The 15,706-nt window shown below is 36.9% G+C and overlaps 2 protein-coding genes and 1 long non-coding RNA gene across 4 annotated transcripts; 1 reads left to right on the forward strand and 2 right to left on the reverse strand.

Moving 5' to 3' along the window:
• Window positions 1-27: 27 nt before the first annotated feature.
• On the forward strand, window positions 28-3,422 carry LOC122055879. 2 transcript variants are annotated; one of them, XR_006132945.1, is made up of 4 exons: window positions 28-1,066; window positions 2,100-2,271; window positions 2,763-2,798; window positions 3,286-3,422. It is a non-coding gene; the product is annotated as an uncharacterized LOC122055879 (long non-coding RNA). The 2 variants fall into 2 exon arrangements; XR_006132944.1 differs by having other exon boundaries at window positions 2,100-2,798.
• A 2,274-nt stretch (window positions 3,423-5,696) lies between these two features.
• Window positions 5,697-11,853, reverse strand: LOC122055881. Its single transcript, XM_042617559.1, has 2 exons — window positions 11,696-11,853; window positions 5,697-9,178 (listed from the first exon to the last, which is right to left on the reverse strand). The coding sequence occupies exon 2, from the start codon at window positions 9,071-9,073 to the stop codon at window positions 6,116-6,118; it is 2,958 nt and encodes a 985-aa protein (XP_042473493.1). The 5' UTR covers window positions 9,074-9,178; window positions 11,696-11,853; the 3' UTR covers window positions 5,697-6,115.
• Window positions 11,854-12,309: 456 nt separating this feature from the next.
• On the reverse strand, window positions 12,310-15,554 carry LOC122055882. Its single transcript, XM_042617560.1, has 8 exons — window positions 15,242-15,554; window positions 15,018-15,126; window positions 14,749-14,893; window positions 14,380-14,428; window positions 14,154-14,300; window positions 13,948-14,041; window positions 12,914-13,040; window positions 12,310-12,788 (listed from the first exon to the last, which is right to left on the reverse strand). The coding sequence occupies exons 1-8, from the start codon at window positions 15,527-15,529 to the stop codon at window positions 12,323-12,325; spliced, it is 1,425 nt and encodes a 474-aa protein (XP_042473494.1). The 5' UTR covers window positions 15,530-15,554; the 3' UTR covers window positions 12,310-12,322.
• Window positions 15,555-15,706: the final 152 nt, after the last annotated feature.

Genomic DNA, 15,706 nt, shown 5'->3' on the forward strand with positions numbered 1-15,706 from the left:
CTTCGAAATTTGGTGGAAAATGTTTTTTTTTTCTACTTAAATCTTAATGAAATGGATTTTTTATGTTTTTGTATAATCTAACATCACCTTTAGTTGGCAGGAATAGCTATTCTATTCTTATGAAACTATCCTTGCATTTGGTAACAAAATTAACCTGTAATATCAACTTCTGGCAGATATTTATTCCCTCTTAATCCTTTTACCTTTTACCTAATCCTTTTATTTACCCAAGAATACTATAGTGCTTTGTGATAAGTTGTAATTGATCTCTTCAAAAGCAAGTTTCTGGTTGTAGAGATATTTTGGTTGTTTAATCCCATTTCTGTTACATTCACAATTCATGCAAATCAAACCTACAAGTGGTAAGGCAAAGTTCAATACATATTCCTACTCTATTCCTATTTCATTTCATTCCCAAGAATAACTATTCAATTCCTTATTAATTCTATCCTGCTAACCAAGGGGTTTCAATGAGGTAATTTTCATGGTAAATTTAATTGATGGGTGTCCTTGTACTTCAAGAGCATAGCCCTGCGTAACTGTTCAACACTTTCACTGTATGTCAGGGTATCATATTGCTTGTAATAGAAAAGCTACTAAGCAGGTAACTAAAATGTTTGACATTTTTAATTAAAAGATTGCTACATTCCTGTATTTGTTTGCTGTCAGCAAATACCTGCAGGTGGTTAAGTACAGTTCGCTACCCCGCCCATACTTCCAGATTATTTTTTCTTCTTAAGAAACAAACCTAAAATGAATTACTGATGCTAGGAAAAGATGCACTTTGCATAAATTTATGACATGAGTGCACACTGGAATTTATTTCATTTTTTATGAATCTTACTCTTTGTTTTTGTTGCAGCCTGGTTTGTTTGGCTTGGTGGCAACAGTGAACTATAAGATTGATCAGCAACCATATCAGAATGTTTTCTATAATGGTACAATTGAAGTTGTTGAAACTGGATCATTTATAAGCATTGGGTCGGTTTTCCTTGTGACCCTTGGAGTTGCTCTTCTCATCTTCCTGGAATTGTAGGCATATGGTCAAATTCAACCGTTCTCAGAGGTACATCATCATTTGGCAGTTATTTGGCCGTTAATACACATCTAATTTTAAACTTCAAATGATTGGAAGTTTTGATTGATAAATAATTATTATTCTAGCTTCTTAAGTTGAACTTTCCATCAAATGCAAGAGAGAATGTGAGACTATGTAATTTCTTGCATCTCGTCATCAAGTTGTATTTGTCCTAATTATATGGGTCAGCAATATAAATGATATCCTTTTGTTGAGCTCTATGTGATGCTCTATTACCGGCAATCTTCAAATCTATTAAATATTTTTTTTGTTCTCCCTCTTACCTTTTATATCTTTCACTAATGGCTTCAACTCCTCTCTAGAATCTATTGGTCATTGAAAATTAATATATATATCATAGCTGATTTTGTTTCATATTATCTTGTGTTGAAGCTACACCTATTGCTTTCTAATATTAATATTTTTTTGTCTTTTTTAGTAACTAGGAAACATCCTTCTTAATATTCTCTGCTTAGCAACATTGCTTCCTAACTGCCCAACACTCTCCCAACCACAAAGTAGAGCATAGCCCAGTCTTATAAAACTTAATTTTCAGCCTAAGGGAAACACATTGATCACATAAGACTGAAAGTTTCTCTCAATTTTGACGACTAATTCTTCTTTTTATTAATGTTAGCTACATCAATCTCTTTTTGTGTAATTAGAGATTCAAAATATCTAAAATTGTTATAACGATTCTATTATTCATCCTCCTTAACTATTCTATGGATTCTTTTCTTTTTAGTAAACTTCATTTCATATATCCAATTTGTTGTTATACTTGTCTTAAAACCTTCAATTTCTATTTTTGTCTCCATATATGCTTCTTATTTAACTGGAAACACTCATCAGCTGGCATTGTATCATCTGAAAATAGCACACACCAAGGATGAATATGATTGGTTAATTCATTTACTACTGTAGTAAAAAGATAATGATTAAGAGCCAACCTTTAATGTAAACCTACCTGAATAAGTCTTTCAAATTGCTCTTCTAAAATCTTCATTTGTTACGTACACAGCTTCCGAACCTGGACCAAGGTGGTTGAACCGGTCACCACCTCCAGTTGTGATTTTTGCGTTGCACAGGCCTAAAGTTCTGTTCAATTGGAGTGCCTTTATTAATCCAACTAGCAACCTCCATTCAAATTTAAATGGTTGAACTGGCTGGTCTAGAGCCATTTTTGAAGACAGGTTACATACTAATCCTGAAAGAGTGTGCTAGAAAAGTTTGCTTTCTGCAGTATCCTCATCACAGTATGCTAACTCATGTTCATAACAAGAATACAAGATCAGTAGGTCTATCGGATCCATGGGCAAGAAGACTTGCAATTGTATTCTTGATCAATTACTTCTTTCTATGCTATTTGCAAACATGTTTTCCGCAAAATGAGTTCAGGCCTGATATTATGTACAAAGACATAACCAGTTTAGAAAGGAAAATGAATTGCAATTTCTTCGTCGAAGAGGTCTATCCTGAACGTGGTTTGCCATCTAATAAGAAGAGAATCTTCTGTCCCTCTATGATAGATACTTTGATGTTCTTATTTCCTGTGATCTGTTTATGCTTTTAACATTAAAACTCATTTGGAGAGTGCAATTTCCAGGTTTTAGCATAACTTTCTCTAAATATGCTCATTCTGGTTTATATTGATACCTTACTAGCCTTTTTTTTCGCTCTCCAGAGAACAAAGAGATCGCATATGGATGAGTGCTTGCAGGTATTTATTAATTTGCACAATTGATGAATGTTCAATTGGAAAATAGTGATGCTGTCCTCTTATCCTTTTCAATTGGTTTTTGTTGCTTAAGGAACTGCTTATGCTCAATCGCTGTCAAGCAAGTCTAAGAAAAAGTAGAACATATTATACTCCCAAACTGCTTAGTGCATAGCTTCTGACAAAATTTAGGCTTTATCAATTCATGAAAAAAGTCTGGAGCCATTGAAGTAGTTTTTTTATCTTATTTCAACTTTCAGGTTATTCATTATTCAACATATTGGTAGATCATTTTCTGTACTGATTTTTGCTGGAACGGAGTACTATTGTCTCCAGATTATTAATACTGTTTTAGTCGCTATAGATTTATATTTTAAAGTAACTAATCTCCAGATTATACTGGTAATATTATGTCTTTTGAAACTCAAGATTTAAACCTCGCAATGGAGAGATGTGGTCACTAAGAACTTTTTTTTTTCTCTTTATGCAGGATGATTATGATGGAAGATTCATCATTAAGAAGATTCTATCAAAGTTTTGCTAGTGTTTGATCTGATCAAGACTTTTGTCAATTGTGCAATCTATAAGGAATAAATTGTAGTTGAAATCTATTATGGCAGATGACTAAAAGTAAGAAAAATAAATTTAATGAAAAATATAATCTTTGGAAGTTTAGTGGAAGATATTGTGGTGTGGGGTTCGAAAAATTAGAATATTATGGTGTTTATTTTAAAAGTTTAATACTATGTTTATGCCTATGATTCGGATGCTTAGAAAAATGAATGATATTTTTCCAAAGGGCAAAATGAATGGTATTTTTTCAAAGGGTCGGAATTTCTTAAAAAGTGCATTATTTTTTTTATATTTTTGAAGAATATATATATATATATTTTTCAAAATACTTATCTTATTAAAAAATTTTAAAAATGTATATAAAAAAAATTATGTGACGACCTCTTGGCCACATGCGGCTACTCAAGTGGTTACTTGGCTGCGACCTTTTGGACTCGTGTGGTCTCCTGATCGACTAGTGGCTTGGTCGAGCAATCACTTGGTCGCCTATGGCTTGATCAGGCGATCGTCTGGTTGTACGATCTCCTAACCACGTGTAGTCTCCTAGTCGCATGTGATCGCTTGGCCTGCTAGTGGCTTGGTCGGTTGATTGTGGCTTCTTGGCCACCTAGGGGTTTGAGTTGATGACCGTCCGATTATGAGGCCTCTTGGTTGCGTGAGACCGTCTCGTTGTATGTGATTGCTTATTGCGATGATTGCTTGGTTGTGTGGGCGCTTAGATTAACGATCACATATGGTTGTGGATCATAATTTTTAAATTTTTAATAAGATAATATTTTGGATGAAAAGTGCATCTTCAATAATTTTGAAATTCAAATATGTCCTTTACGAAAATGTTCAAAAATAAATCGATATTGCGGCCGTTGGCAGGAAGAATAATATTTGAAATTAAATGTGTTTTTTAATTTAAAAAAGTAAAGTAGAATATACTTCTGAAATTTTCAGAATTTTAGATGAGTCGTCTGGGAAAACGCCAAAACTTTTTCACATCAGTCAAGTTGAAAGAGATGGAACCCTCCGACATTCAGACCGGCCACATGGGCATGTGATGATTGTAGTAAGCTGCAAATGAGTGAAAGGGGAAGGTTACCGACCTCCCTTTAAAGATCATGTTTTTTTATTAAAATCCCCGGATTGAAGAAAATTATATCTACAATCTTATGATTTACCTTTTTTCCAATTTTAATTTTATTATGAGTTAATTTATGTTTTTAGTCCTGTAACTTATAATATTTTTCTATTTCAATTATTTTTCCTTCAAAATTGAAATTTTTTAATTAAAAATATCTAATTTATGGTTAGAATATAAAAAACATATGGATCATAAAAAATCAAAATCTCCAAATTCAATTTATAACACATCATTTTTCGTTGAAAAATTTCAATTTTAGAAGAAAAAGGACTGAAATTAAAAAATATTACAAGTTAAATTACAGAAAATGTAAATTGACTTATGACAAAATTAAAATTGAAAAAAATATAAATTACAAAACTAAAAACATAATTTTCTCTCCTCGGATAATGATGTAACTGTAAGATATTTGACAGATGATTAACAACTGCGTGTATTATAAGATTTTTCTCTTATAAAATAAAAAATATATATGATATTGATTGTTAAGCGACGAGCTGTGCTGCTTTTAAATATATGATAGTGAAGAAATGTAAGATTTTATCATGTTGAAAGTTTGATAAATCAAAGTTTTTTTTTTTAAGTGTTGAAATGTTAATGTTGCCATTGGATACAAGGAAGTTTAAGATATAAGTTTGAGTGAAAGAGTATTGTAGTCTTTTATTTTAGTTCACTAGCAAATTACTCGGTCTAGTGATAAGCGAGTTAGATTCAGAGGCTTCAAGCCAAATTTCAGGAATCCAAATTCATACAACAATACTGAATGAGGTCCAACTTTGTCACCCCAGGGAGAAATAAGGAAGTTTCAAATTCAATGTGATGCCAAAACATCTTTTTAAAATAAATAAATAAATAAGTTCTTATAAATCCAAATGCAAATGGTTTGCACTTGCTTTAGGATGACCTTGTTTAAGTGATACATGCATTGTCTCCAAAGTGGGGTGATATCTTGGTTTGCATTGTGGGCAATACTAAAAGTGTCTCCAAACTCTCAGTTTGTGCCTGGAGCTGCTAAGCTATGCAATTTGTGCCACAGTCCACTTACTACTGTTTCCGAGGCTGGATTTTTTCTTCTTTTTTTTTCCTCTGAACATTATGTGCATTTGGCTCTTTGCAGAGCCTGCTGAAGTAAACATTCCTGACCACGTTGGATGTTGTAGAAACTTCGGTATCATCAACAAATGCAGGTTGTGCCGTATCAACAAGCACTCTGTGATGATTTCTTCCATCGCAGATGTCATGTTTTTCTATAAATTGATCAATGACTCCCTTCTGAGAAGAAGGTTTCTCCAACCAATGACATCAGAGCATCGAAAGGGGCTAACTACTAGTTGCTCTAAGCCCTCTCTTCGGCACACTAATAAATGGCAATGGAATGCGTTTTTAGATATAGACAAACAAACCTACAACAATCAAATTTCTCATTAGGACTATGAGACTATCTATGAACTTATTAATTCAACCATCTTTTGAAGTCACATCATGGCTGGTCCTCCTCCATACTCAAACGTCCAAATTAGTAAGCAACTAACTATTTGATAATCGATCAAAAGACTACCTCCTTGGCTGTCAGAGTCTTCCTCCAATGAATCTTTTTCCTCTGGAAAATCGGAAATTAAGGCCTCGATGCCATCCACTTGAAGCCATTTAAGGATGGTGGTGGAGGCGGTTCCCACCCTGAATCTGGCTCTTTCCGCTTTGATGGCACCGCAGATGTAGAAGACTGCATTTGTTCTTCCGTCCAACCTCTATGCCCTTGAAGAAAGAATTGATGTTCAAAAATGCCACCTCTGATCCCACTCTCTGGAGGTGTCATCCCATGGCTAGCCATGTAGGGCATATTGGTTGTGCCGAAAAGAAAGTGTGATGGTCTGCCGGATAGTCCAGCATGTCCCGAGACAGAGACATGAGGTACAGGTATCACTCCTCTAGCTTCTGCAATGTAAGGAATGCTCCCGGGTGAATAGTATGCTGTTGGAACTGACATAGCAGGTCCAGATGGAAGTCCACCATACCCGTAAGAAAGTGTTGACATGTTCGTGCAAGGTAGAGATGGTCTGGTGGCCACAGCAGGCTCCATTTGCAGCCCATCTGGTATGAACAAATGTTGCAGTTGATTTGTATCTTCTGTTCTTGTGATCGGAATTTCCGATCCCATTATTTTGACCAGTTCATGTGGTGCTTTCCATCCAAAAGTTTCAGGAGCTTTTGTAGATGACTGCCTGAAGATGTGGCAACCAGCATCACTTGAAGATGGGTTGTCATTTAGATCAAAGTCTCGATAGGAAGACTGTTTATAAGATGACGAAGAAGCTGAAGATAGGCTCCGTTCTCCATTTTGAATATTCAGCTTCCAAGATGAGAACGGAAGCATAGACATGTCCTCATCCCCGATACGATTAAGATCCAAATTCTGCTTCTCTGATTTTGAACCAACTTCAATACACGAATCTCCAGATGGATGGCTAGAGGAAGAAGGCAACTGTCTCAGCGATGTGGGTTCATCAGTAAACCCATCCACCCTTTCAGCCACATTCAAATCTATTTCAAGGAAAATTGATTTCTGCATTGCACATGATGTCCTTTCACCATCTGGAGTTCTTCTAGGAGATGCTGGTCGAAAAGCACTGGTTGCAGCAGAACCCTTCCACCCCAATTCACCTCCAAAATGAAGAGTAGCAGGCACTGCTGGAGGCCCTTTTGAAGAAGCAACAACTGCTACTGGAGCAGACACATTCAAAGGCATTTTTGGACTGGCCTTTGTTGAGTGCTCAGGTTCGTCGTTGCAAATATTTGCATTCAGATCAAAGGCACACCCATCCACAATAGCCATGCAAACAGATTCTTGAGCAGGAACTTCAGGTTCAGATGATTCTACATCTTGATCAAAGTTTTCTTGATCAGAACTAATATTCTGGGTGATCTCTGACCCCTTATCAGGAGATGATGCGCCAGTATGCTCAGTTCCAGCTGACGAACTGTTCCTACCTACTTGCTCAGTCAGTACCTTCTGTTTGTCATCTTCAGAACCATATGCTTCGTTGGAATTGACATTAGGAGAACTGCAGAAGGTTTCTCTATAATTAACCACCTCTTTCTCCACTGCTATAGCTACTTGCCTTGCAACCTCAAGAGCATCATCTAGACATTCAAGTTCTAGTCCAGATTTCTGGTTGACCTCTTTATTGGAATTGGTGGACCTCACAGCTTTTAGAAAATCAGCTGACGCTGAAAAATGACTTTTGCAATACTTGAAATTGAGTTCAGAATCAAGATCCCTATTGACACTACTCATGGCTTCCACCTTCTGACCAGACAACTGAGAATCACCACTATTGTCACGAATGCTAGCATTAAGAGAAGGATCTTGAAAAGTAGTGAGATTTGCTGGTGGCATGAACTCCTTGGTAGTCGTCAAACACTTGTCTTGCCCATTGTCAACAACCCCAGACTTAAGTTCCATCGCCCTTGAAGAAGAAGAGTCACCAATGTAAGAAACTGACGTGCATGAGATAGGTAGCTCTGCAGCAACTGCTGATGTTGCATTGGACGCAGGAAGAACAGGAGATGAATGAATATCGCTTGCGTCGATGGATTTGCTTGGTTTGACTTCTTTAGTATCCATATCAATTTCTTTCACAGTATGAAGGACATCCTTGGATTCTGATACATCACGCTGATTGTCTGCATCTCCTTTCGGACAAACAGGTGAACAAGTGCCTGCCGGTGGGGTTTCCTCTGCATTGCAAACAGAAGGCTCTTCTATAAGAGACAATTTCTGTTGACATGAGTTTGAGACAAGGGTTGACCTCAATGAATTCTCCTCTACGAAAACAGATTTCGAAAGGATTGTGTTCAAAGATGTGGAATGAAATTGCTCACATAAAGAACCCCTCTCATTTCTGGAATCAAGCAAACTCATGACGTTTGAGACCTGTGATTCAGGGACTGCAGATTTTGCTCCATCTTTTCCTTCACCAGATACGAAGGAAGGAGGAATACTGACAGGTGGAATTGCTGAATTTGAACCATTTTCACTAGTCTGCACATCCTCAGATGTTCCAGGTTGATTTTTTTGACTGATCCCAACATTATCCTGATCATGAAAGCATGCATCATCTTTTTTTGCACGATCCCATCTATCATGCAATACTTGTGCCTTTTCTTTAATTGCAGTACTTCTATGATCAAGGAGAAGTTCAATTGTAGCTCTAATTCCAGAGACAGATATTCTTTTATTGTCTATAGGAATCCTCTCAAATGATGCCAATAATGAAAGGATCAATTCCTCAACAACAATTCCATTTTCATCAGTGTTACTGTTTAGTGCTTCTTGAAGCCATTTTTTCAGAAAAGAAAGACCATTTAACTCGACAAATTGACTAAGACATTCCTTGTGGTTAGTAGCTGCTAAAACACTTGCAACCGTAGACCATTGTCTTGCTGCATCACCCAAGTTATTTGTAACATGATCGTTTAGCTTTTGAATAACGGAGAGTAGCTCTTCAACCCTAGCAATGCTTAAGAGTCCATCTCTCATCTCCGATAGGGTAAAGAAATCCTCAAGTGTCATTCTGACTCACAAGATAAATGAGCCAGTAAAAAATTCAATATCCAGTTCCTTGCGCCATGTCATCATCGCCAAGCAAGTAATAAGAGGATAAACTAGTAGAATTTTCTGCAATATATAGCACAACTCAATCAGAAGTCAACTCACAAATACCAAACCAAGCTTGGTTTCAGAAGAAATAATAAGGTTAATTAGTGCATTGCAAAATTTAACAAGTATCATTAATCATTTTCAAACTCACTGGAAGAGTGACTTCTTTGGCAATCTCATTTTAATATAATTGCATAACCAATGTTAAAAAAACAAAAATACTCGATAATAGACATTTGAATCTCTCTCACTGATATTGTAAGTTTTTCTGTTGTATAGGCTCTATAAGACCCATACTTGGCAACTCCAGAGACTCTCATTGCAAACTTAATTAGTGCATTGCACAATTTAACAAGTATTATTGATACTTGGCAACAATTAATTAGTGCATTGCAAAATTTAACAAGTATTATTAATCATTTTCAAAGTCACTGGGAAGAATGACTTCTTTGGCAATCTCATTTTCATAGAATTGCATAACCATTGTCAAAAAAAACACTTGGTAAACATTTGAATCTCTCTAACAATTATTGTAATTTTTTTTTGGTCGTATACGACGGATTAAAACAATTTTTGGACAATACCTATAAGACTCATACTTGGCAACTCCTGGCCAAGCTTCTAGTAATGCCAGGTCAGTGTGAGGATCAACTGATAGAATTACAGATATAGAATATATTTATAGCTAATATTTTCTTTCCTAAGTTCTCATAATTAAACAAATAGACATATGATGTCGAAATAGAAACTTACAGAAGAGGAAGATGGGATTCAAAGCAAGAAAACATGGTTCACAAAAGCACATAAAACAAGAGTGTCATCCAAGTAATACCCAATGGAGGCTACTAGGCTCAACCAAAAAAATAAATTAAAAAAGTATACATAGATTTACACAATAAGTGAACCTAACATTTTTCCACATAAGAAAATGAACTGTCTCTCATAGAACAAAATAATAGATAGCATATAGGTTGTGTCAGTTCATGAGTCCTGATTGTGAATTAGAGAAAGAAATCTTGAGTCAAAATTGATTGAGAGGAAAGCTCCATTGGATATTACACATGGAATGCATCCAGCAGATGATTCAAGATTTGTCTTGAAACGCTTTAAATTATTCCACAGTTCTTTTAGTTGGACTTCACGGCTTATGTGTTGATATGATCCACAATTCAAAAGATTGAAAAACAGATTGCTAGATAAATCCTAATGAGAAATCACAATGAGACACCCTTATCCAAACTTCTAAATTACAAGGATACCAACTGGATATATATGTTTGTAGTCATAAAATCAATTTATTGCTAATGATGCATTTTGGTTTTTAATGTTTTATGGCTACTTTTAGTACCATTTCCCCCCAAGTGACCCTAGGGTCCTGAACTTGCCACACAATAATTACGAAAAGTTTAACTACTACAGTTCTTCATTAAACATAAACATCCAATTCATTGAACACACACATGCAAAAATGACAAAATATGATAAGTGTATCAGAAGATTATTTCTTAGTTGCATAGCTCCTTAAACTGTAACATCTCTTTAAAAAGTAAATCCAAAATGGCATCAGCAATACTAAATGATGAGTACTAGTGCTCATGTTGGTCAAAGCCCAAATATACATAAACGTAGATTTCCTACAGATAGGGAATATATCAGACATCAATACTTATTGCTCCCACAGGTGTGGACCACAAAAAAAAATTTAAGGAAGTATCAACTGTGGAAAGAGGACCAGGCTTAAAGAATTTAGCAACACAAATAAAGCAAATAAAGCAGTTTGCAGCTAAATTTATTCCTTATGCATCTAAAAAATTACAATCCAGTGATCCCTGAGATGAGAACGTAACATGTATATTAAGAAATGAACGTTCCAGGTCCCAACGATATAGCCATAATTCCTAAACATCCAAAAACAATCAGTGGCTTCCCCTCAATTATAGCAATTAGGATAGAAAAAATGGCTTTGGATACACTATTCACTTAAGAGAGTACCATAACAAGAGCACTTAATTTGTCCATAGCAAATTTAAAACAAATCAAGTTTTCCTGAAAACGATAACTCACACAAATCTGAAATCTAATACTCCCATAACCAGGATCACCACAAATAGTAACAAGAACAAGAATTAGTTCAAATGATCAATTCAGCTTGCCTACAGAAGAGCCGTAAAACTCAAAGTTTCACCATTTGTTTTTACTACAACCACAACGTTAACATGATTACTTCGCAATGACAACTTTTAAGAAAATAAACTCCGAACAAATTATGAAGCAAGAGAAGATCGAGAACAAATTCCACGAGGAAAATAAAGCCGATCACATAATTCTACTTTAATACATAATATTTAAAGACATGATCGAAAACCTAAATCTCCATTTTTTTTTTCCTGGAATCGCCAAAAACAAACCCCAAACCGGTAAAAATAGGCATTAAGATCAAGTCATCGAGACAGAGAGAAGGCGAGCAGATCGGATCGAGGCCGACGACCGAAATTAGAAGACATCACAGGCAAATTCGAGCGAAGCAGGGATTACCACGGCCTATGCGCCGGAGAAGACGAAACCCTAGAGCTGAGTCCGAGTCTCCGCCCACCGAAGAACATGAGGTGAAGGAGATTTGATCGCTCCTGTCTCTGTCGCTCTCTTCTTTTGTCGTCTCCGTCCTCGTCCCTCTGCTCCAACGTGCTTTCGCTTTCTAAAGCGGCAGCTGCGCTGTGGCGGGCTCTGGCATCTGAGCCCAGCCCCTCTGTGTCTGTCACTGTCCCAATTCCTGTACTAATTATATTTATTCGACCGCCCACTGTCTAGAGGGTCCGGGTTAACTTAAACCGTCTAATTAATTGCCCAGGTTCCAGTCCGCAGGCTCAGCTCATATCCGGTGTGCGGGACTAGGTCTGGCATGTCCGTAAGCCGGATTTACCTACCTTTTTATTAACAAATTAATAATAACTATTTTTTAATTTTTTAAAAAAATAAATAAATAAATTATCGGGCTCACCTTCCTGCCTGCCCTGGTCGGCAAAGACACGTATCACCTAACACCAAACACTTGTTGGGCGTGGCAGATTTCTTTTTTAGGGAATATGACATGACACATGACATGGAAAAATGAATCTAACGGCCCTATGCCATATTTGGGACGATATATATATCTCCAATAGATCAATAATTCATTTTGATCCCATTTTTCCATGAAGTGAATTCAGAAGGAAGAACATCTTCATTGGAAGAAAGAACGGCTTGGGCAGTCAATTTTCCTACCAAACCATGGTAAAGAAGCCCTCTTGAACCAAGACCACCAATCAACCAATACATGCTCTTGGCAGTCTCACCGAGTAGGCCATTGACACAGCCTAGGAGAGGAAGAGAGCCATAAGGTGTTAATGGTGGCATGGCCCTCAAGCCTGCCTGTGCTCCGACGAAGGACCAGCTCTGTACCGGTGGATATGCAGTAGCGGCTTTCGGCAAGAGTTCTTCCATCGCCTTTGAAGCTTCCTCTTTAGAGACACTTGATGAGTAGTTAGTAGAATTCCAGTCCCATGTCGATCCAATGAAAACGTTCCGTGGTTCTCGAAATGCAAGCCACGCATCTGATAGTATTGCGGGTCTTTGATGATGATACTCTTCTCTGAAAAATGGTTGGATCGACTTCGAGTTAGAAAATGTAAGTGATCAAATAGGTTTGAGTATCAAACACGAAGAATGCTGACACTGTCTGAGACAATGTAAATGGACATAGGGTTGGGAACATACGAGAGATCAGTCGGCAAATGGAATTGAGCAACGACACCTCTGCACGTCCTCAGAGGAAGCTTTCCTGAGAGCTCTGGAAGTTTGTTGACTTGAGCACCCAGACATATGATCACTGCATCATATTCCTCTGCACATTTCTGGTTAGCAGTTAAAATCGAACTGTATATGACATTTCAATGCAAACACGCAATTGTATAAACATAACTCGCAGTCTCGCGTCATGCAGATAATATTTAGGAATTAGAATAATTCAAAAAGTACTTTAACATTTAAAAAATATATAACTGAAAAAAAAAAAAAAACAGACCCAAAGATGTGTAACCTGAGACTAGATTGTCAGATTACTCTTTGGGTATTTTTAAATGAATTATTTCTGGGTAAAAACTAATAAAAATATTTATGTTATTTTAACTAGATCATCATTTGACTGTTTTATCTTCAATGTTAAAATTAGCATGAGTTAGCAAATAATATGCAATTGTTTCAATTACTTTGTTTGAGAAACTTCAAGTTCACAGATGTAAATTTACATGAAGAAATTTAACTCTCTTTGGAGTGTGCTTTTACATCTATTTCTTGATTTCACCCTGGAAAACAAAGCAAATTATATAAATTCTAGGAAAGTGTTTGATGAAGTTAAATTCTCTGTTAAAACAAGGATAATTTATAAGCATAGCAGTACCCATTGAACTGCGTTTTCAAATAAAGTACTTCCAAGTATCAGCAGGTCACTAGTACAATTTATGGCTACTGGTGATTCAACCATAGAGTCACAATCCAGATTTAATTATTGCTAATATGCTAATTAAAAGATGCTTATATGTTTTCAAAAAGCAAACATGTCGAGAAAAAAACAATTCTCAAGAGACTTACCAATGTGAATAAAATATCTTTGTTTATAATGACACAACAAAGTTGTCAAGAAAAAAAGGATAGTGTGAAATAAAAGGCATTATAGATATTAAGCATCTTGTCCAGTTGAAAAACAACACCTAGTACCGGGCCAATAATTTCAGCAAAACAATGAAATTCACCTGATAATTGCTCGAGGTTGTTGATAGATTCTTTGAATAGATAAATCTCATTTTCTTCATGTTCTGCTAGCTCATTGCAAGCTAGAAACAGCGCCTATAAAGCACTTAGTTAAATAGTCAAGTTGAAACTTAATTAGACAGTAAGGTTAACATGAAGAAACATTAATCATAATACGCTATGGGCTATGATGGAACGAAATTTGCACCTGGAGGTATCTCTTTGGATGGATATTCATAGCAAGTGGCATATAAATAGCCACGTCAACAGGCACAAACAAATCTGGTACTAGAGATTGGGCAGCATTCCTATCCAGAAGCTCAAGATAGCAACTCTCAAGGAAACTCTGAGCATTCTAATGATTTAAAGAAGCAACAGTACTCATTAAAGACGATTAAAGAACCACATTTAATTGCATATGTCAAATGAGTTACCTCCCTCAGAATGTCCGCATTCTTCTCAGATGCTGGTCTTACAATTCCCCTGAAAAATGATATGACACAGAAATCAGCTAGAAAAATCTCTGAGATTTAGCATTGTGAGAACATATTGCAGTATGCAGATGTTAGTAGATGGCAGCTACTGCATGTTGGAAGAAATGAATAGGTAAGAGTTGAATCTAACTAGGATTTTGTTTTACATGTTAATAATTTCTGAGATAATCCAAAACATCATTTTCTTTTTCATGAAAATTCCTTGTAACAGGAGTAAATGATATAAAACCTAGCAGATCCAAAGCCAGCTATAAGGTTCATTTTATTTTCAATTAAACAAAAACTAATATACATTTTGGATATGTTTACCTTTGCCAAACAAACTTCTCGCTAATGTCAGTGAATGAATATTGAAATACTTCATCGGAAGATCTGGCTTCCGCAACTCTGCTTGCAGTCACTAACAAATCTAAGCATTCGCTCCAACACTCAGCACCTTTCCAAAGAAGCTTAGCTGCAAATGGCACAAACTCAACAATATCTAAAATCCCGCAATCCTAATGAACGGCACTTGTCACAAGACTAACAGAAATCTGTGCTTTAGGAGCTTTACTAAAACGAGAGATAAATGCGGGCACCTTTAGGAGAGTAGGGATGGAGAAGCCCTCCCGACGCACCGGATGCGCCACCACCTATCCCAGCATCATCATAAATATCTATACAAAGCCGAGCTTCCTTGGATCCTTGCTAAACAATGTGTCAAGATTACAAGTGAATACGATTAAAAAGAATCGATCTGATTGACAAGCCAGCCTTCACACAGGCAATTCATCATACATTTAGCCGTCACGGAGGAAATTACCTTGAGAAGGTGCCACGCCACCGAAATTCCGGCGAAACCAGCACCGAGAACGGCATATCTCGAACATGGCTTGTGCCGGGCAGTTGCAGTGGTGGAGTACGCGAGGCGACTCCAGGAGCGGAGGGGAGAAGAGACTACAAAGCGATTCCCGTTTCCGGCGAGGGGAAAACACCAACTCTTTCCGATCCGCCGGAATTCATTAGGGTTTTTACGGGTTCCGACGAAGGGATTTGGAAGCGGAAGGAGGCGAAGGTGAAGCTGGAGAGGCGAGAGCATGAGTGAATCCATTCTCGTTCTCGCGGTGACCACGTTAAATCGAGGTCGCGCGGACTCGTGATATATGGGCCGTGTTGGGTGGTACTTAATGGGCATACGTGCTGGACTCGCCCCTATTCGGCCCAAATTAGGCATGACCTTTCAATTGTTCTGGGTCTGGCTCGTCAACTCCTTAGTAATTTGACTTCC

This window comes from Zingiber officinale, chromosome 3B, assembly GCF_018446385.1.
Source record: "Zingiber officinale cultivar Zhangliang chromosome 3B, Zo_v1.1, whole genome shotgun sequence".
In the NCBI taxonomy this organism is placed as follows: Eukaryota; Viridiplantae; Streptophyta; class Magnoliopsida; order Zingiberales; family Zingiberaceae; genus Zingiber; species Zingiber officinale.